We start from the raw sequence: 23,095 nt of genomic DNA, 5'->3' as shown, positions 1-23,095 counted from the left end.
GTGAAGTTGAGAATTTTCGCCAGTCAGTGTTTTGTATCCCTGGTATATTTGGGTATCTATGGTATACTTTGAAGGCAGTAGTATATAGTTATTTTTATTTACCAATAATACCACCTTCAACATGTTTTACTTAGGTGCCTATTTATTTATCGGACTGGAATATTCTGAAAGTTGTTATATATCTAGGTATATTTTAGTATTTGGTTTATTTACCAATAATACAACCTTCACAATGTTTTGCTTATGGTAGTATTTATTTTACTAATCGGAATGAAACATTCTGTTTCACGTTCTGTGGATGCCGTAGCTACAAATTAGAATACACTCAACAACAATATACACTTTTCACTTTTTTCAAAAGTAAAGAGTCTCACAAAGCGATATGGAAATGTTTTAAAATTTAAAGTTTCAAACCTTTCAGTGGAGGATTGCTCTAGCTGAAGCTAGCTCAGGCAACCAGTCACTTCAAGCGACTCGCTTGAGTTGTGGCATTGGCCAAACATTTTTATGCAAAATATTTTGAATATCACTAACGAAGGGAAACGAATCCCGTCGGTAGCTGTTACCATGCTATACTCCCAACCAACTTTTCTAGGTATAACAAGTCAGCTGAGTAGACCAAGAGAATACGAAAAAAAAAGTGAAATACTTTCAGACAACTGAAACGATAGGACAGTGTACAATAGTGGAATATGAAAATAACGGCAACGCCATCAGCATACGGGAAGCGCATATAAAACGTAAAACGTAAGCGGATAAACGGTCAAAACGGACGAGCGGAGGCGCGCCGCATTTCGTAATCTTTGCAAATAAACGCGTGAAATTCCAAGGCACACCACAGTGAAACATGCCGCGTAGCAACGGATGCGAGAGACTCGTGGAATGTACATACATACTACATACATACATAGATGGTACCCGGTCGATATGGGATCTGGATGGGATGTCACCATTCGGTCGACATGTGCCACGCCAGTTAGGCGTACAGCACACACGCCAAATTGCGCATTCAGATTAAAATTCTTGAACACGTATTTCCCTTTCCGCTTTATGTGTGCAAGTAGTCGGATATATTTCCTCGCCGCGGATCTTTGTCCCTAGTTACACGCTATTCAAATTTTACTGAATTAACTCTATCGCATGTTTGTCCTATGCATTGTCGTTATCATGTAATTTTACAAAATAATGAGGCATGAATATAAATCTAAACATAGCATTACAATTATTGTATTGATTAAAGGGTTCTCATATGCTAAGAATATACTAATATACATTTGCTAACATGCCATAATTCTTGTGTTAATCCAAAGAACTTACACTTTCATTATATTTTTTGCCGAGAAGAAAAACAAACAAACAAACAAAAGAAAAAAATACGAAAATCGCTCAAACCATTCAATTTTTTGTCAACATACATACATTTATAGTTTGAAAATTCAATTGTTCAAATGTTTCTTAAAATATCTGCACCTGATTAATTTCATTGTGAAGAGATCTTATCATTCAGCTCTAGCAATGTCCTAAGCATAAAGCGAATTTTTTTGTATGAATCTACTTTCTTTACCTTTTTTGTCAACTATTTACAACGAAACGATATGTATTGTATAATATTTTGGTAATGACTTAAGAAAACCTTAAAAAACTATAAATCTTAGGGCTGTGACCAAAGTGAACTTTTACAATCACGTACTGCAAATATATCTGAATATTGAATATCCTTTGTCCAGACTCACAAAACTTATAGTCAAGCTTTGCGGCTACTAAAGTGTGACAAGCCTGACTGCGATTATCCGAAAACTATTTTTCTCACCCAAATTCAAAATAACAACGAGTAAAGTATGTGATTTATTAATAGCAGTGAAAAGTTTTTACTCACATTGTACTAAAATAATGAACAATAATATCCAGAGGCGTCGATCGAATGTTGGTCTCATGACTTCATCACTTCTTCCAATGAGTTTGTGTGTATTTTGCTCGTTAATAACTCCAAAATCACTCAATGGTTCATGTGTAAGAATCTGAAAAGGAAGCAATATTTTTAATTTAATTTAACTAGTTAAAGGGAAAATACACAAATAAATAACGATTGTCTGCAATTCATTGAAAAAATTTGATGACAACCAGATAATATGGTAATATATTTAAAATGTAAATAATATTTTAAATTTAATCGAAAATTCGTGAGATTCTTGTTTTTTATTAAAAACAGTAACGGATATTTAAAAACTTTATTTATAAAGTTACATTAATATATTTTTAATTAAGATTTATTAGATTCTTAAAAAACGCTTATTAGTAACAAAGATGTCTGATTTAGGTTCGCTTTTCCGTATACAAATATTTAAAGGAATTACAAAATTGAAGTTTATATCTATTGCGTTGTTGATGACTCATGTTATATCTGTTCAAGCGACAGATGTCCAACCATCAGCTATGAATTGTGGCAGACGAAATTGACAGAAGTAGCGACAAGATGTGACACACATCGTCAATATATGTATGCGATTGTACATATGCGTGTGTTGATAAACATGTACACATGAAAATACACATGTATGCACTTCTAGGTTATAGTTGTGGTCTCTTTCATTATAAGCGGTGAAAATAAAGCCAAAAATGAAGATAAAGTTTTGTAGTTATTATATTAATACACTTTTAGTGTGTAATTTGCACATTTATCGGGACTGCACCAAAAATCTCGAGAATTTGACCACAGAACTTTGAGAGAAATTAATTAGTTTGCTCTGCCAAGAAAATTTTGCACTCTGGCAATAATACCAGCTGTTTTGCAAGAGCCTGATTGCCTGTAAGTGTTTGTGGGCAAATTTCTAATTAGAGAGAAAATTATAAATTTTGTAATGTGTTTTGTAGAAATTTATTTGATTTAATTAAACCTTTGGCAATATCTTTTGTTTTTAACAAATTCTATCAATATGGAGTTGAACGATGTAGTACACTTATTTAAGGCATAAAATACGGCAGAATCTACAAATCTGCAAATATTAACCTAGTAAATATAGCCACCATATGAAAAAGTGACTTACTGCAGTAAGTTTCTTAAATTCACAATAAACTGTGCATTACTTAAAGCAGCAATTATGCCTACAAAAACATAGAGACTTCAAATGTTTTTAAATTGAGTGAAAAACGCCTGATGAAGTCGATTCCTATTGCATACGCAAAGGCAAAGTAGTCTGCATTCCCTATTTGAATTAGGAGTCATAAAAACACACATTGTAAATCAAATGATGGTTTTGATTTAGGCCATTGACAGCTTTTGGATCTTCTGGCTTTCACATATTACATTTTGAGTCTTTGTTATGATATTTGACCACTATATAACACAGCTATGGTATCGATATCGATTTGTTGTCATAATGATCGGGTGCCACCCATGTCCATAAAATCCTGAAAATTGTGAAATATAATTCCCATAATTTGCAAGTCCTTGGCAGCAGAAAAGCTAATGATAGTTACATGAAGATAATGATGATGATGATGGCAATAATGATTCTATGACAATGCAACCAATGCATAAACAATACATAGTATTAATTACCGCAACAATGCCAAAACTATCTGAGCCAGTCAACTAGGCTGGACGGACGAATAGAGTGTGCATTGTTCTGGTGCATAGTTTTGGAACGTTGCAACTGTGTTTGCTGCATATGCATGTTTTTGGGTTAACCGCAAAACAGTTAAAGGGGTTTTGTGCCTTGCTAACAATGTCAGACCAATTACACTTACTAATAACTCTCAGCAGTTTTAAATATTTCAAAACATGCCTGACAATTACACATTCTTTTCTTTAGAGATTACTCGTCGAACATTTTTATGCAATAAAAATATAAATTCTCTGTAGCTTTGCTTTAATTGGCCAAATATCATGTACTTCGCTGCTCGTTAAAAATGACTCAAAATGCATAAAAACTTTTGTAAATAAAATATGAGCACTTACGCAGAGATCAAAATTATAATTGCAAAATAAAGTTTCTCAAATTTGATTGCCAATAAAAAATATACTAAATAAATTGCGAGAATCGTCAAGTTTTTTTTTTATGATACGTATACGCAATATTTCCCGGTGTATGCTTTTGCTTAACTGACAATCAAAAGAACTTAAATCACACAAAACTCAATGCTTTAGGTATATCTCTAATGTAACAATCGTCACTTCGCTATCATATTTTCCACATCAACGCGTTGGACGCCACAAACAAAATTCCTTTTCAACTTTTGCATGCGCTGCCAGACACAGAAACAGTATTTTGATCTGATTTAAGATTGAAACGATTTAACGCCCATAACATTCCTAATTTATGTGGCGTGGCGCAAAGCAAATGGGAAATCGCAAAAGTCAATATATTGAATAATGATTTGGTGGCGAAAGACTTTGGCACATATCAACAACACGCAATCAAAACTCATGTTCCTTCTGTTTTCCATGAGATTTAAGTTTTTTCTAATATACATATATATTCTGAGAAGATAATTAAGTGATTGATTTAGTCTAAATTGTGAGTAGATACTCTTAAAATCGAAATGATAACTACTTCAGTGTCTATTTTAAATTTAAACTTTCACTTATTTGTACTTTCTGTTAGCAAACCGTTGTAAAAATTAATAAAATTGAATCATAACATATGAAGTTTTCGTTTTAGTTCCTTATGCTACCTTTAAGAACCAGTAATATAAAAGGTATGTAACAGAGATGATTTACGATTTGCGAATAAAGATTCAGGAGAAGAGTTCCCATTGTCGTCTGATATTACATTAACCATCGACAACCCAAGAATACTCTAAGTGAATGTATTAACCAACTCAAACGTTCAAAATGGAATGTGTCAGACTTTGAGCGCCTTTGTTGAACAAGAATAAATACACACTTTCTTTGCAATTGATTGATATTCCAACGAGTATCTTTTTCTGAAATAGGATTTGTGATTAATTGGATTTGATTTTTAGGTAATCTATGGCAAATTGAAAACACCACATTGAATTTCTTCTAATGTGCTTAAATCAATAACCAAGACAATGCTTCTGAAAAAGTACTCACTTGACCCGCATTTCTGCAAGTCGAATAAAACTAAAGAAATGTGGATACAATGTCAAGTGGTTGTAACTGGCAAGTTGCCATTTGGGTTAACAGGAAGCCACATAATGTACGAGATGTGCCCAAAAGAAGCCAACGCAACGCTAACGTACTCAAACAGCTAGGCCAATATATCTCAACAAATATGCACTTAAGAATGAATATCTATAAGATAAAGCATAGAAAATTACTTATTCACATAAGAGAATATCGTCGATTCTTAATGTGATATTTGTACGCATTTAAAGTGAAGAAATATTATTTTATTTTTTTGCATTTTACTTTTAATGAACACTACTTTTGGTGTAAAGAAAATGCCATTTGGGAAAAGAATTATTGAAATTCCTTCGCGACAAAAAACAGAAGTCGGTTCCGCGGAAAATTGTTCAAACACTCAAAAAAAAAATGTTATGCATTTATATATTTCATTAATGAATTCCATTTGATAAACAATATTATATAGATTATGTTTTGTTTAATATTAATTCTTATTGCAAATGACATATTCCCAAGTCCCCGGTTACTTTTTTTTATCCAAATTGTCTCTTGGACTATTATTACAATACTTACAAGATGGATCAAAAACAAAAACTATACAGGTGGAAAGATAATCAGAAGAGGTGAGCTATATTTATATTCCCTAGACTACTTTTAAGTTCAGCTCAGCATCAGTTTTAGTTCTGTATGTCAATCATTATAACCATAAATACTATGTTGCCGGATATTAAAAGAACATTTCACGGCAGTGCGTCGCCAGATGAATATGTTATAAAATTGTTATTGAGTGCATTCGTGCACATCGAAAATGTGAAGGATTTAGAGCACATCCGTTTGTGTATATATTCTATACATATGAACAATACACCAAAAAGATTCATCGCGACCAACAATTTTTAATTCATTGTTTTTTTAGGTTTACAGTTTTACACATATCATACACTTGCACTTCTAGGTAACAGAAAAAACTGAAGTAATACGAATTGGTATTCGAATTTAGTAATGGTAAATCCTTATTATTTTTTAAAACAAAATTTCAAATTTATTTCTTTTTAAAACCATTCCTCAAATAAGCGAAATATAAATCTCACATATAATTTAAAAAATATGAAAACTGTTGCATTCCAAACCATTCCTCAACTTCTAAAATATGCGTTTGAATGGCTATTTATATTTGTCTTTCATACAGAAATGGGATCGGGATATACTGCAGTCGGGTACACTCTAATATTCCCTACAAATTTTATCTATGTCGTTTGCAAATACTGCTAGCATATATCACATAAATTGCACAATTTCAGCATTTCGTCGTTCTATGCTGAGTCCATTTTTCCAATGCACTCGAATGAAAAGTCAAGGCTACTTCTAAATAGCATGCCATGCAATATTTTTCATACCTTCATCCCATTTTTCTAAAGTCCAGTTGTTGAATATACTACATACATATATAGTATAAGAGTAAACCTTAGGATGCACACAAGTTAGACAATATGTCAAACTTGTTAAATGGTTAGAATTGAGTTCCAATAATGACAACGGCGTGGAGTTGCCGCACAGCAATTTCAACTGACAAATAACTGCAAAGTGTGCGTATCAGTTACGATGCGATTGTTGCTCGTGGCATTTTGCAAGTTATGTTGCACTTATGTAAACAAAAAATGTCAAAGCGGTTGTTCATAAAGCAAAGTCACAGTCTATATTACATTTTTATGCGTATCATCAAAAACTAGAGCCAAAAATATCAGTATCAGGTTACATTTCTTCACTTTCTATTGGGATACTAAAAATACTCGCTACTCAAGTTAGTTTTTGATTTCTGGTATACAATTTTTAATAAAGTTCTTCAGACTAATGCAAGTATTGAACTATATATACGTAAAGCCTTCACTTTATTTAAATAACCAAACTCAAGAACATTTGTATGACAACTCACTGACAAATGTTTATGCTTTGACCTCAATTCCCTAATATCTTTTATATTTAGTTTCCGATCATTATGGAACTTATAGAAAAAATATATAATGGAACATTCTAGCTGTTCGGCAAGTCAATTTGAGCTTTTGGTAATAACTAAATCAGTTATTTTACAATTTGAAGGAGGTATCAAATTCTAAAAATCCCGAAGTTCTATTTTCTTAGTGAACATATTCAAAAACTTATAAAAGTTCTAATCTTATTTATATCATATTATGATAAATAAAAACGGTTCTTGCTTTCGGGTTTTAGTTGCTTTGGTTGAGCATCTGGTATATTAAGTATTTTATGTTATATTTTGAAAGTGATAATATATCGAAAAAACAAATTTAGCATTCGATATATTTTAAGTATGAAGGTTTACATTTTTATGTTTTAAGAATAATACTGCACTGTTTTGCTTTTAATGTAAATGTGTAGCGAGTATCTCACAGTCGAGAACACTATACCGTAGACAGTTTATGGATTACCTTTATGTTGTGCCACAATAAAATATAGTTTCCTAGAACTGTATACTCCTCACACATACTTATGGGGTATAAAATCAAAGCGTAAAGCGTGCTTCTGCAAAATTTCAGACAAGTATGCGGCCAGTGCGAACACAAAGGTACCATAACTAAGAGCAGGCTGGCAGGCAGGCAGGCAGACAAAGTTATGGCCCTGTTCATGACTGGCATGCCAACAACTTCAACTGAGCTCTACGCTGCCCAGTTGATTCCACAGTTTGTCCACAGTTTGTGCTCTCTGCTCTCTGCTGTTGGTTCCAGTTTTGTGCCCGCTTACAGCCGAAACAATGGCGTGCATACATAGCGCCTACAGTTATGCAATGTATCGACGTAGTTTTTCCTTCACGAAAAAAAGTGAGCGAAAAATGGAACTATTAGTTGCACATTGTCTGGCATGGCGACAAATTCTTGGTTGAGCTATGTGGCATGGTGTTATTGCGCCATGCACAAACAAGGCTGGGGCCATCGTTCAAGCTAACAGGCCGAAAATCGGGTCAGTAGTAAATCATCAACGACATGTTCATATGCACGGCATGCTAAAATGTGTAAAACAAAACGAAACAGCCCCAAAGACAATGGCAATGTGCAAAATGCATGAGGCTCTGTTTCAGCCATTACAAAGTGCAACATGTCGCTAATCACTGTTAGGGAATTGCTTTAGAAGGAGTCGCAATTGAAGGGACATATCAGATGTTATGACTGCAGGACGATTTACGTGATTTACGTTTTTCCAAATTGTGTTTTAATAACTTTCAAATTTATTATTCAATTGTAAGCAATGAAATGAATGATATTAGCTATACCGGCTACCAATAGTGAAGAAGGATATTATAGCAGGAAATGCATATAAACAATAGATGAACGCATCATCAAAGTGCTAAAAACTATATGAATTATTTATCCGGATTAGAAGACGGGACGATACAGTCATGTCCATCTGTGGGCTTGTATGTCTGTTGATCTGTCGGAATACAACACTTAGAACATTATAAGAGATGGATCGAAATATTCAAAGCAAGCAAGAGCAGTTGTGGTATATATAAAATATTCAATCTTTATAATATTTGTGGTACAGGATAAAAAGAAAAACTTTGAAATTATTTAACAAACATAATAGAATAAGCCTACTTTAGGTGTCGTAGCTTTAATTTATTGATAGGCAATCTCGTTTTGGTTACCTACATAAGTTAGGATATTAGTTTAATATATTTAATCTATTGTTGGCATATTACTTTGATATACTTAAGAGATAATAGTCTGGATACCAGGTGTGTCACTACAGAACAACTCTATTGAAGCCTTTTTATTTTTAATATATTTATATACGCATAATGCATATAACATATATAAACAAGTAAGAAAGCTACAGTCGAGTGTACTCGACTGTGAGATACCCGCTACCCATTTTGAATAAAAGCAATATATTTTGCGGTATATTTCTCAAAATATACCAAATATACTACAAAAATACTAAAAAAATATACCAAATGGTATATGTGGTATATCGATATAGTACCGCACTCAAAATATACCATAGACGGCACAATATACCAGATTGTCAGACAAAGTAACTTAGACCCCCAGTACTATAAGTAGGCGTTTTTGCCCATACAAAAGAATTTCTTTAATAACTTCGACAATTTTTATCTGATCGCAACCAAATGTTCCGGAATCATAACTACTATAGTAATTATTGTATATACCAAAATTCGTAACTCTAGCTTTAAAATTACGCTTGTTATTCGATTTTTTTGATTTGCGGGGGCGGAAGTGGGCGTGGCAAAAATTTGAAACAAACTTGATCTGCGTGCAAACATAACAAATGCTGTCGAAAAAAAATTATAGTTCTATCTCTTATAGTCTCTGAGATCCAGTGTTTCATACGGACGGACGGACAGACACACAGACACACAGACGGACAGACGGACAGACGGACAGACGGACATGGCTATATCGTCTCGGCTGTTGACGCTGATGAAGAATATATATACTTTATAGGGTCGGAGATGCCTCCTTCAACCTGTTACATACATTTCCTGCCGGCACAAAGTTATAATACCCTTCTACCCTATGGGTAGCGGGTATAAAAATAATATCATTTTTTTGTTTCACCCGCTTTGTACAGGGTAAAGTGATTTTCTATTTTACAAAAGGCAAAAATAGATATCCTCGCCACAGCTAAAGCTTACATATTCTCAAATAATAATTCACTGCACTTGTGTATGCTTTTAAATCAATAACATATATTAAATGCATACGAAAATATTTACATTATTTTCTCATTCGGCGTGGGATTTACCTATGCAATAAAATGCAACTCAGGTTAAACATCAGGTTAAACTATTTATCATTGCATCCACCATATTTCCTTTCTCTTTTTATTTTATACACATTTGGCAATAGTTACTACAAACTGAGCTCTGTCTACACACATTGTGTAATAATGTAAAATAATATAACTGTAAGCTCGTTGTAATTAACCACAAATAAAGTAAGGGCATATGATCGATTGTGTTTTGATTTAATCACTGACATAATGTCAAGTGTACTGAATTAAACACTTGACAATCAATTTTTTATTTCTCAATTATCAAATGAAATTGTCTGAGCAGAATAAGCTTCTTTCATGCTAGTTTTGTTTTCTATGTAATATGAAATGTCTTTACAACAATTCTTGAACACTTCTGGATTCAACTGCAATTCAAGCCACAAAGAGTAAAGACAACAAGCATGTTGAGAACCGAAAATTGCTTATGTTAGTTGAAGCGTTTGACTTACGAGACTTCTAAGCCCTGGCACACACATAAAACTAACCAAATAATTATGAAAGAGAGTGTCAGTTCGCTTAATAATTGGGTTGGTTAACAACAAGCCAAACAGTAATTTAATTGCTCTCTACATAACCACATTTACATACATTTTCTCTTTCTTAATATTAGCTCCAACAAAGTTAAATTTTGCTTTAAGATAAAAATAATTTTATGAACGAAAATTATGCTTACGATGGAAATTTTGTTTCCAGCATTCTTATGTCAAATTCCGACGAATTTAAATTATTGTCGGCCAGTTCCTAATTTTATGGGTAGCTATTATTGATTTTCGCCTTGCAGACACAAATATTATAATATATTTTAACATAGACAGAAATATAGAACGTCTGGCTGGCAGGAAGAGTAAGAGTGAATAATATAAGGAAATTCTCTTATATTGAGAAAAGGAAAGATACTCAACACACACATCAACAAATAAATAAATGGTACGAATTATGTATTCATATGAATGAAATTATGACATATTTATCCAGCAACAAGCAACCTCTAAAGAGCCTTACCTAAGACTAGCGACTGACTTACATAGTCATGCTCCCAGTTAAGTCCACGTTATTATGCTTTCATTTGTATAATTTACAACAAAACGCTGCAAATGTCTTACTTCCCCTGAAGTAACCTAAAAACCACAGCTTGTTTTGCCTTTGATATTGTTAGGGTCAAGTGTCGCACGACAAATCGTCTTTTTAGTTATATAAAAACTTAGATTCGTAAAGCAATAAAAATCTGAATGTGTACAAAATAAAAAAGGTTGTAGAATTAGAACCGTGAAAAATGTATTTTGTAAAAAGAACAATCTTAAATTTAGAGAAATAATGGCTACTTCAAATTGACAAAAAAAATAAAATGAACTTTAATTGCGACCCAAGAAATAACAATACAACAACTACAACTGTCAGTGGTGCTCGTTTCCATCTTCTGCTTATTTGTTTTTTTTTTGTAAGCTTATATGATTAATTAAGCCTTTCAATTTATGCACAAACAATTGCCATGTTTGTAACGTGGTTGTTAGTGCTGCTATTTTTGTTCACTGCATGCGCTTTATGTGGTGTGAAAATCACGTGTTGGAAATGGCGTTAAATCATCGCATGAATGAATGTGCTGTGTTTTCCCTTCCTCTCCACTCTCTTGCATGACAGAAGCATTGGCATGGCTAGTGCAAAGGTAACACAATTCCAGTAGACGAACACCACACTCACACTCACACTCACCCAAACACGCACACACATTCGTAAACACGTGAAGCTTGCATATTTTGATGTCATTGGTTTTGGGAATTTGGCGTTGATTTTCATATTTAAATGAATACTGCTGTTGATTGCGCATACGCCATGTTGTTCCTTTTTGACTTTGTGTCAACGCAATGCTTGTATAAGTACACAAGCTTTTTTGCAACATTTGATTGAATTGTTAATTATATTTTATTTCTCTTAATTGCCTTTAAATGTCAACCTTACCAGCAATTGTGTACAGTTTAACACGAGCGAAGGTACGGGAAAGTTGTCTAGTATATTTGTATCATATATACAATCAATATACAAGCAATATCTTGCCTCTTTTAAGAATTTGGTATATATTCTACTCTATGAAATATAAAGAGAGATTAGTACTATATACTTTACCATTTTTTGTTATATTCATTTGGTATATTTAAAATATACCAGCATTGTTTTGCTTTTATGAAACATGGCTAATCTCACAGTCGAGCACAATCCACTGTAGATTTGTTTGTCCATTGCATAACAGCAATCTACTTATATATACATACATATATGTATATTTACATATTAGAAAAAATATAAAATAAACAAAGTAATTATAGTTAATTAAATTGATTTAATTAATCTAATAAATTGCAAATAATTTTTTCAATTGACACTCAAATTAATTCCACAACAACAAGCACAACAACTAGTCGCTAAAATTTTGCTAAAATATGTTTTTTTTTTTTCTCTCTATTCCTCGTTGCATTCTACACACATTTTGAAATGCTAAAAGCAGATATAAATTCTGCGAAAAAATGTCAACAAAAAGTTGAAATATAAAAATATCAAATTTATTATTGTACATTTTTACGAATAGAAAAATGAAAATATTGCTCTTCTGTTGCGAAACAAACTGCACTTGTAATTTATGAAAATACTCGTATTCTATTGTGTGCTCTGAAGAAAAATAATCACCAAACAACAAACGGCAAAAAAACGAGAAACAAAAAGCTATACGCATAAAGAGCATGTGTCGCAGATTGGCCAGAGTTGCCACCCTCGTTTTCGCACATACTCGTAACTATGCAAAAGCAGGCAGGCAGGCAGCCAGCCAGCCAGCCACATTTATGCATATGTTTTCACACTTTGAAAATGCGAGATTCTCGTCTACTTTATCCACAAACTCTGAATTCACCCAATTTTGTCGCATTTCATTGAACTTTTTTAGCTTCAGCTGGTGCTTCAGCCCATCTGACATCCCTACCTCTCTGAAGCATTCCAAAGCATATACATACATACATGCATACTATATAGGATCAACGGACTCTGTCGCTGACAGGCGGCTACTTTGGGGCCGTGTTGGTGATGCTTTCACATGGTTTTAAATGAATGACACACAGAGTTGGTTGGTTGGTTCTCTCCTCACTTTTTTTTTTGTTTTGTGCTCCTTTTTATTTTATTTGTTGTGCTGAGTTGTGAGTTGTTTGTTTTTAGGTTTTGCGTTGGTGACATTTTTATGAATGCTTCAAATATTTGCTCGCATTTCCTTTCTTTTCCTATTTTGGCCATCCCGGGTCTGGTTTATTCATGCGGAATGCGACGCATAGTTTTTTGCCCTTTCGGCTTTGTTTGTTATTGTTCCGCCCTGGGTACAAGCTCAGTACCAGACTCAAGCCCTTTTCAACGCAAATATGTTCCATTAGCTTTGGCATTTTAGCTCGACTTTTCCCTCTGCTCTTCACCCCTTCCCCTTTCACCATCTCATTTTCTATAATATACGAGTACTACATAATGCATATGTATATGCATGTATGTATGTATTTTGACTGCGTTGGTTCATTTCGGGGTTTGGCAAGTGTTCATGTTTTGCTTTCGCATGTGCTTTGTTGACATACTTTTCTAAATGGAAATTATAGTCTAGTGCGCTTGCATGTCGAGTTGACTGCCCGTTCGCTTTTTAGACATTAATTTATGTTGCATGATTTTTGGGGACACATTATTGCCAGCTGCCAAGTAAAGGCTTGCGCATCATCAACAAAGCTTGTGCTACTCATACGGCTTAGTTTTGGCTTGAGTAGCGTTTTGAATTTAGCCATGATTTGTAATAATAACTATAGTATTTATGACTCCTGAAAATTTGGTTTCTTTCATATGGAAATTGTAGACGTTATTTGTGAAATAAATTTCATTGTATTTGGTTAATATTCTGGTATAATTTGGGTACTATGGAGGCTGGTAGTATATTGATATACCAAATATAGCCTTTGGTATATTTCAGTATTCTTTAGAATATTAATTTGGTGTATTTTATAAATACATATTTTCACATTGTTTTTCTCTTACTGAAAATGGATAGTAGATATCTGCCACTTGAGTACACTCGATTATATCTTTCTTACTTGTTTTCTTGTGTTTTCGTTCACAATTGTAGTTTATCGGTATACTAACTATAGCTTATAGTATATTTTAGTATTTGTGTGGTATATTAATATGGTATACTAAATATAGGTTATAGTATATTTTAGTATTTTTGTAGTATATTAATATGGTATATTAAATATAGCTAATAGTATATTTTAGTATTTTTTGTAGTATATTAATATGGCATATTTTATTATTAATATCGCTTAGTTTTTCATTTAATGTAACAAGATAGCGGGTATACCACAATCGAGCACACTCGACTGCAACTTTCTTACTAGTTTTAGTTAATGATTAACTGTAATATAATATATGCAATTAATATACATTGTTCGTTAGCGGAAAGGCCTTCGGCGCAAGTTACAAATTTAATCCAACACGCCGTGAATGTATCGGCAATCAAACAATAAAAGAGACTCATTAATTGACCAAACCAATTTCTATGGCTGCTCGCTGTGTATAAGCACTTATACCTCATCCATTTCCATTGTGCCCCCTGATCACACTTCCATTCTCTGGCGTATTCGGCCTCGGGACATAGATCTTTTGTTGGGTTTTGTGTGTTTAAATTTAATTGGTTTCCTATTTAAATTGCATTCGATTCTCTTTTTGCGCGATTTTGTTTGTTTCGCTTTGGTTTCCCCATTGAAACAATCCCTCAACCACAGCAACAACGTACAATGTTATAGATGCATATAATTTGGCTTTGATTGCGACTGTCGCCCATGCTCCAGGGCAACCAACAAATTCCGAAAGCTTCCAAAAAGTAAAATACCCATAAATTGGTCAGAGACCGACGGTCTTTGTTATTGTGGCGCGTATAATTACAATTTGTGTGTGGCATACTTTATAGTATATTATTTAGATAACAGAATGAAGTTTTCCATTAAATTTTGCGGTGCAATATAAAATTGTAGTCTTTGCTCAATACTATAAATGCCAAGGATATTTCAACTTTTCTGACGCAGATCTGAGTCAATTCAGGGCAAACCTCTAATAGGTATATCTTCAATGAAGCCTTTCAGCCATTGCGCAATCAAATCCAAACACACCTCTGTCATTTTTTATAAGTGACGATGGAGACATAAAGTTGAGTGACATTTATTACGCTTCTTCGTGATTGTAGGCTAAAATAACATATGAAATTGATATACGCAACCTTAGCTTTCAAGTGCTACTTAATACTCTACAATACATCTATCCATGTACATATTTCTGTCCTTTCATACATAACGATCTATCGAATATAAAAATGTATCATTTATAAGACAAATAATTTTCTTTTTCTTTGGTATGGTATATTTGGAAACTAATAGATTATCGATATAGCAACATACCAAATGTAGCCTTTGGTATATCTTAGTATTGTTTCTTTATCTAACAATTTACCAGTGACATAAGGAAACGAACTAGATGAAGTTGTGGAAAACCTTCAAGTTGCAATTCGGTTGCAGGTCTAGTTAGCTATGTATATTCAATTACTTCTCTGGAATGAAGTAAAACCCTTTAAGTATAGACTTTAATATAAATTTGATATGAATTATTTTATGAAATGCGCTTTTTTTCGAAATTAAATTGCATCCTTAACTCTTTCAAGGCACTAAAACGTTTCGGTATATCTTTTAACAAAAAAAAAGCCAGACTCAATTGAAACGACTTGGCTCAGTTAAACAAAATTCTTTGGCAATCAGTCCAGCTCTGTACTGTGGTAACATGTACCATTTATGTGTCGTGGTTTATCCAATATATTTTTGTTTTCATGCTGCCAACCTAATCAGCTTACCTTCGGTTACACCCACCGAGTATTGAAATATTTGTCGACCGAGTTGTATTCAACCAAAAGTTCATTTAGTTGTGAGCTGTTTATTATCTAACACCGGCTTATGGGCTTGCGGTGAAAGGGTGATTTGAAATGCTTTAGCAGGCCCAACATACTGTTGGGAACCGCAATGCCACATTCGTTTAACAGATCCTATATTGCTTTTGGGATGTTTAAGCGTCTACAAATCCAGCCAAAAATGAAATACTTTGCAATGAGGACCGATGTTAATTGCTGCTATTTGTTATTTTCTACTCATTGCGAGAGTGTTGAACAATGAGTGCATTAATTTCTATTATGGTCTTGCTTTGTTTAGGAATACAAATGGAATACTTCAACAAGCTATTCACCTGTATGTCATATCCAGAATAGAATAGAAACACAGAACTAAGCAACGGAAAACTATTGCAAGCAAGATGAAATCAAATACATTTGCTCTTAAGCTCAATTGACATTTTGCACATGAAATGGCAACGAACAAAAGAAAACAGATAGATAGAAGTGAAATGCTGAAGAGTTGGCAAAGGTGAGTAGGCAGCAGCAGCAACGTTTGAAAATTGAGGTGGAAAAATGGGACATTACATGCTTGTTATAATCCCTGCCAACATTTTTATTGCAATTGTCAACTTGGTCCATAAAGCAGCGCAGAATCTGACACCTACAAGTTTCGAAAGCAAGGCGACACAAATTGAAAATATGACAAGAAAATTCAGTTTGCTCAGCAGATACAACTAGGTCGGGGCCAGACCAAGACCCAGAACCCAGAGCCCAGAGAGCCAAGAACCAGTGAAAGAAACAGTTGCCAGAATGCATTGCGACGACGGCAAGGACGACGGATGCAGTTTGCCAAGTTTGCGAAGAGCTGAATGGCGTCGAAACCATATTGATTTCAGGGCCGCTGGGAGAGGCTGGGAGAGCATTTTAAGCCAACGTTGTCACAAAAAATGACAAACTAAAATATACGTGTAGAAGAAGCGAAAAGAAATGCATGGTCTGCGTTTGCGTTTGCGTATGTGAAAATTGCCATGAAGACGAAGATTGCATGTGCATGTGGATTTGGATTTGTCAAGGTGAAGTCAGCAAAATCTATTGATATACAGTGAAAGCTAAGCAAAATGAGCCGAAATTGCTGTGTAAACTATACGAAAGTGTACGCTTATATCCGGCTAATGTCCGCTTTGGAAGTCTTCACTGTACTCGACAAATGTGTGCACTGAAGCAAAAGTATAATATATTATCAGCGTTGCCGTTGCAAGGCCAGCAAAACAATACTTTCCACAGACTGAATGGCTAGCTCATTGATATGCGAACAACGAGAGCAACGAGAGTAAAGCAGCTAACTGAATGCAACCAGCTGATGACCCACAAGAGATATCCCCAGCCCACATTAAATTTACGGCCTGATTTCGATTTATATGGTATGAAATCAGTGGAAAAAATAATGGCACATTTGGGATTAGTTAATAATATGTGGTGTCATACACACCTGGGTAAGTACGTCAGCTTTTATATTGAATTCAAGAGTGTGTACTGCAATAATCTAGTATTATGGCAAGTAAATTCATTTAAAAGTCATTTAAAACATTCAGTTCGCATTAACAGCAATATAACCATAGCGTAACACAATTTAAGGCAGGCTTCAAAGTGAGCCTGCAATATTTACACACTTTCCAAACATTTATTGAGGTCAGCTCTGCTGTTGTTTTGTTTGGTTGTGCGTTCAGTTTGTGGCATAAAAATTCTATAAAATTGTTTTAAACCATCGAATAGATTCTAACCAACAGCCAAGTGGTCTAGTTGAACACGTTTTCCGGCTATGCGAGATTACCAGAGACGTCCCCAGTGTTTTCACCCCAATCGTTTATATTTATTTCTTCGAAGGCTTCAAGCTACATTAAGTAAATAAGTAAAAACACTACAATAGTATATTTAACTATAAATAAATTTGATCTGCGTGCAACAAATAGTACATCTTCAGCTCTTATAGCTTTTATCTATGTATGCTTATTGTCTGTTTCAAACATTTCTCGATGATAAAGTCATTTACCTCCAGCTTAGCGGGTATATACATTTTCGTTAAAGTATGATTTATGTAAATTTAAAGAGAAAGAAGAAGGAACCAGTAAGAAAGCTAATGTCGAGTGTGCTCGATTGTGAGATTTCCTAAAATATACCAAAAAATACTCAAATATATCAATAATATATATGTATATACTACATAGATGCAAATTATACTATAGGGTACAAAAGATATGTACGGACACGGCTAGATCGTCTCGTCTGTTGACGCTGATCAAAAATATTCATACTTTATGGAATCGAAGATGCCTTCTTCTACCTGCAACATAAATGTATGCACATATAAATGTATGCACATGTATGTACCCTTTGGGTAGCGGGTATCAAAATTGGATACATTCATCGCAAATGGCAAAAACTAAAACGTAATAAAACGTAAAGAAAAAGTAAATTGAACTACCATTGGATAGCATCACGGATAGCAAGCAGTTTAAATATTTTTTTCGATATAAATAAGTAAATATTATTTTTTGAAAATTTTGTTGTATTTGCATCTAGCTTCTTAAAAGCGCTATCAAAACAATAATATGAACAAATTTATGTGTATTCAATAAGTCCAGTCCACAGCTGCATTCTACGCTATATATGTACATACAACATTAATTAGAAGAGCATCCGATTATAATAAAAACCCGATACACGAATTAGAATACGTGTAGTAATTATAGCCAAATGAAAACACTGGCAAAAACAAAATTCTTAAATCGAATCGAAACAAGCATATTTTCATTGTTGACATTGACATCGATCATTTTTGTATTTTGTAGTTTGAATTTAACTAATTAATATTAATTGTAGGTCGAATTAGGAACAGCCGCAGCGCCAGGAATTTACTTTTACTAATTGTAAAGAAAAAGACTTTCTAGATGCAAGTGCTTAGACAATTTTTTGATAGCCAGTCAAATGTTAAGACAAACAACTTTCTATTAACATAATTTAACGCAAGATAAAAAGGAATTCAGAAACAAAAAACACGTTTGCAACAAAGCAACTGATTTTGTAGGATCATTAAGGAACTGCCTTAAGTAGTTATTAATAATATCACCCATAAATTATGCGTATGTATTAGGTTTTTTCAGTCTTTTTATGGACTTTTATAGCGACACCCCGAAATAAGTAAGTATGTATGTATGTGGCAGCAAATGGGATTTCAGAAGATGTAATGACTATAAAGAAAGCCTAAATGTATGCAATAAAAACTAAACAAATCGCTGCCAATGGCACTTATTATCACCTGAATAGATTTATTACCTGCTGACCGCAAAGTACCCTAAATTAATATGAGCAAAGCATCAACAACAACAACAACAACAACAGCAGGAGCAGAAAATCAATGGAGGTGAGAACTTATAAATGGCAACTAAAATGTACCATCAGAAAATCCATCTACTATCAGACTACTTTTGTGTCGGTGTGTGTGTGGGTGGGCGTGGCATACAAAGTTGAGCCGCTCTCTGGCAACCTTTTGATAAATTTACTACACAAATTGAGTCGCTAAATTATAACATTTATTTTTGCTATCCGACGTTCTATTTTCTTGCCATTTTTGTTGCCTTTGCCAGTATACCAAATACTTGTTTTTTTTCTTTCTTTCGCTTCTTTTATTCTCTTTCCATTCATTTTTTGTGCTCTCAAAAAAAATTAAATAAAATAAAGAGGAGCGAAAATAAAAGAAGAGCAACCCCAAGTGCTTTTTCCACTTGATGTGGCGTCCACTTCCCATCGCCCAACCCCCCGCATTCGCCCCCCTCGCCATCGCCAGTATTATTTTGGCAGGACGCATCGACGTCGACTGACTGCACTTCATACTTAAGCTCGACCAAATCTCGAGAGTGTAATTTATTGTTATCATTTGTTTGGCTAAAAGCAAAAAGGCGGGCTTCAAAAGGATGGCGAAAATGAAACCTACCACGAGAGTCGAAGCAAAAACGTGAATCAAGTGATAACGAAGCTCTCATACTCTACTCCATTATTTTTATTATAACCACAATTGAGAAAATTTCAATAAACTTTTTAAACCACATAAAACTCGTATGTATTATTGAATATTTCCTATATGAATCTTTTATTTCGTGATTTCTTTATTTCAAATTAAAAGTTCCCTTCTACTTTTATGTACAATAGTTAAGGGTGTTGAATTGTGACAGAGTATCGAAGACAGTGAACAAAGCGAGAAGAGAAAGAAAACAGACACCACATTTACGAATGTGTGTGTGTGGATTTGTATACAAAGTTCATATGTACGAGTATGTACGATTGTAGGTGGGTATACCATTTAGATAACTAAAGTAATTTATTTTATATGGGGGTCATGTGCTCATGGACATGCGAACATAAATAGCAAAAAGCCACATGCTACACAGCGAACAGAGCGAACAGAACTAAGTCTGTTCCTTGTATAAGCTAGAAAATTTCGCTGCGAAGCGGAGACAATTCTCTCCCAGGGAAAAAATAGTGCTGAAGCCACCGATAAAAATGTACACGAACATTAATATTGTATCATTGGAGCTTTACTGAAAAATAGTTTTGTGCTCCATTTGATTTCCTCTTTCGCGTCATTAGAATGTCAATTAAAATCGAAATCGCCATTCATTTTCTTATTTCGCAATTGCCAAAAGAAATTGAATTTTTGTAATTGGAGATTCCGATGTTAAGTTCCAAAATAGGGGGATTTAAAGAAGTTGAATGGAGTAAAATTTTCAACGGGTTGTAATCTGAATTGGTTTTTAATGTGCTACAATTATAAATGCTAAGCAAAGAGAAGCTTGAACCCATTCAAAAGAACCATAAGATTTTCTGAAGATAGTTGTTCTCATCTAATTGTTTAAGTAATTGTATTTAAAATGTAAAAAGCATAATACTAGTAAACGGTAACTAACAAAATGTTCACATTAGAATATGAATTTTAGTCGAAATGAAAGTCAATAAAGAATATGAGATAGAACGTACATACTTAAGCAGCCAACTGGGTCTGACTGTGACCAGTTATCAATAAACGCAAACCAATATGATATTATCATTTAAATATACCAAATTTATATACCACAAAATACTGAAATATACCGAAATGTTTATCTGGCATATTGATATAATAAGTACTGTAAATTAATATTGCTTTATTTCTTGTAGTCTCTTTAAAAATAAAGTATTTAAACGAAAAAATGAACAAACAGAAGCTGATCAAGAATATATGTATATATCAAATTTTTCTGTTGGTACAAAGTTATAATACCCTTCTACCTTATGGACAGTGAGTATACATATCGAACTTACTGGAAGTAACTTAAAATAATGAAGAGTTCCACAAAAGCATTTCTGTTTGCGAACAATTTTCTCGGCATAAAAAAATAATACTTTATTATGAGAGAGTAATTGGAATTTCCCTCAAATGTTCAAGCGTTAATACCAAAACATAGCATATTTCTGTGAAACTTCAACAGATGAAACAAACAAAATAAAAATACTTCTAAGTAAGAAACTTAACTGAATCGCTTTGCTTGCACGCCTAGAGTTGAGCTCAAGTGGTTCGAATCTTAAATTGGATTAAGTGGTTTTTACCAGCTTGCGACTGCCAGTTTATTTGGATCTCTCTCTTTTTACCACCCTGGCAAAGCCCCAAATTTCATTTTGTGTTTTTGGTTTTACTGCAGTTTTACGCTCTAGAGAACTCGAACTTAATTAAGAATAAATAAATGACAATAAAAATTTAAAATCAATGTTTTTATTCAAATGCAAATGCAATTGTTGCACAAGGAAACTGCCGAAAAGATGCAACAGATGCCAGTTTACCTCTATAAAATGTTAAAGTTTGTGGTAATAGTCTAAGCCAGGGCAATTAGATCTTCAATTAGCTTTGTATTTATAAAAAAGAATTATTTTTCGCTTGCGTCAAGTTTTTTCTATGAAGTTTAAAGTTTCAAGCTACACATATTTTGTGTTTGATTAACAAATTGTGTGTTAACAATTGTGTTCAAAAGTCTGATAAGATTTGCAATATTGGTTTACAAAAATATCTAAATTAAACAAGATTTCGCTATGCGCTTTAAAAAAGGTCAGTATACTAGAGATATTACTCAAAGAGTTTTGACTAAGATAAAAAAACAACCACAATTCGCGGCGTCTTTGCTTTAACAATAAGTTTATAAATACTATAAAATAAGTTCGTAAATCTAAAATTTTCAATTGAATTAAATACAAATAAAATAGTGTAGTGTATTCTCGCGAGATTTTTCATACAACATCTTCTATTCAAGCACTCTAAACTTCTTTGTGTAGGTTAGAAGTCTCTCCTCCTTTCAGGTTTTATTACCCAGCTTCAGTTTTACGTTCGGTTCATCGTTGATACAGGCACAACTTTCTTGTTACTTAAGTTTTTATGCCTCGATACACATTTTTCTGATGCGTCTTCATGAAATGTTTATAGCTCCGTTCGCTGGTAGTATTTTCTTTTTATGAGCATTTCCGCCTCCGTCTCTGCGCTCTCGGTTGGCAAACCATCAACTATGAGCCACAAGCTAAGAGTCTGTTTATTGATTGTCTGTACAAAAGCATCGCCATATTGGACTCCTTATCCTTTTAAATTCCCTATACACACTGCAGCCATTACAAATGCACAAGGAGTGGAAGACTGTTTTATACAACATTTAAATGAGAGTCTATCGCATATTGAATATACATACATATGTATGTGTTTACGTTGTATCAGCATAAACTGAAAATTTGACTCAAGACGAGTCAAAATATTGTATAATTGGCTCTATAAACAATAAATACAAAATTTATAGATCTCTTTATCTTAATCATGAAATGAAACCAACTTCACTCTCAATTTTTGAAAATTTTGATAAGTTGTTGATCAACTGCATCTCGGACTCAACTTAATCTTTACTTTACATATTCAGTAAATAATCTACCAGCTATTTAAACTAATTTAAACAATTCAAATACAAATACATTTATGAAACTGAATGGAACAATATTTTCTATAATTAACACAAAGTAGGTTTAAAATTACCAAAAATGAAACAGAGAAAAACGTTATACAACACTATTCGAAAACATATTTTTGAGAAAAGGTCTTTAATTAGTTCTGTTAATATCTAATAAATGCCGAAGCTCGACATTATTAACCACTACTGAGTTATATTTTATTTTTCAAGCACTAAGTGCATTGT

The 23,095-nt window shown here is 33.5% G+C and overlaps 1 protein-coding gene across 1 annotated transcript in view; it reads right to left on the bottom strand.

The window, feature by feature from the left end:
- LOC133845601 (uncharacterized) overlaps positions 1–23,095 on the bottom strand; it is a 90,163-nt gene that overhangs the window by 55,308 nt on the left and 11,760 nt on the right. Inside the window, 1 exon segment of the mRNA XM_062280098.1 lies at positions 1,877–2,018. Within this exon segment, the coding sequence (XP_062136082.1) occupies positions 1,877–1,934 (58 nt within the window). The 5' untranslated portion in view covers positions 1,935–2,018.

Source organism: Drosophila sulfurigaster, chromosome 3 (assembly GCF_023558435.1).
Source record: "Drosophila sulfurigaster albostrigata strain 15112-1811.04 chromosome 3, ASM2355843v2, whole genome shotgun sequence".
Classification (NCBI taxonomy): Eukaryota; Metazoa; Arthropoda; class Insecta; order Diptera; family Drosophilidae; genus Drosophila; species Drosophila sulfurigaster.
This window is presented reverse-complemented; position numbering and strand designations above follow the sequence as displayed.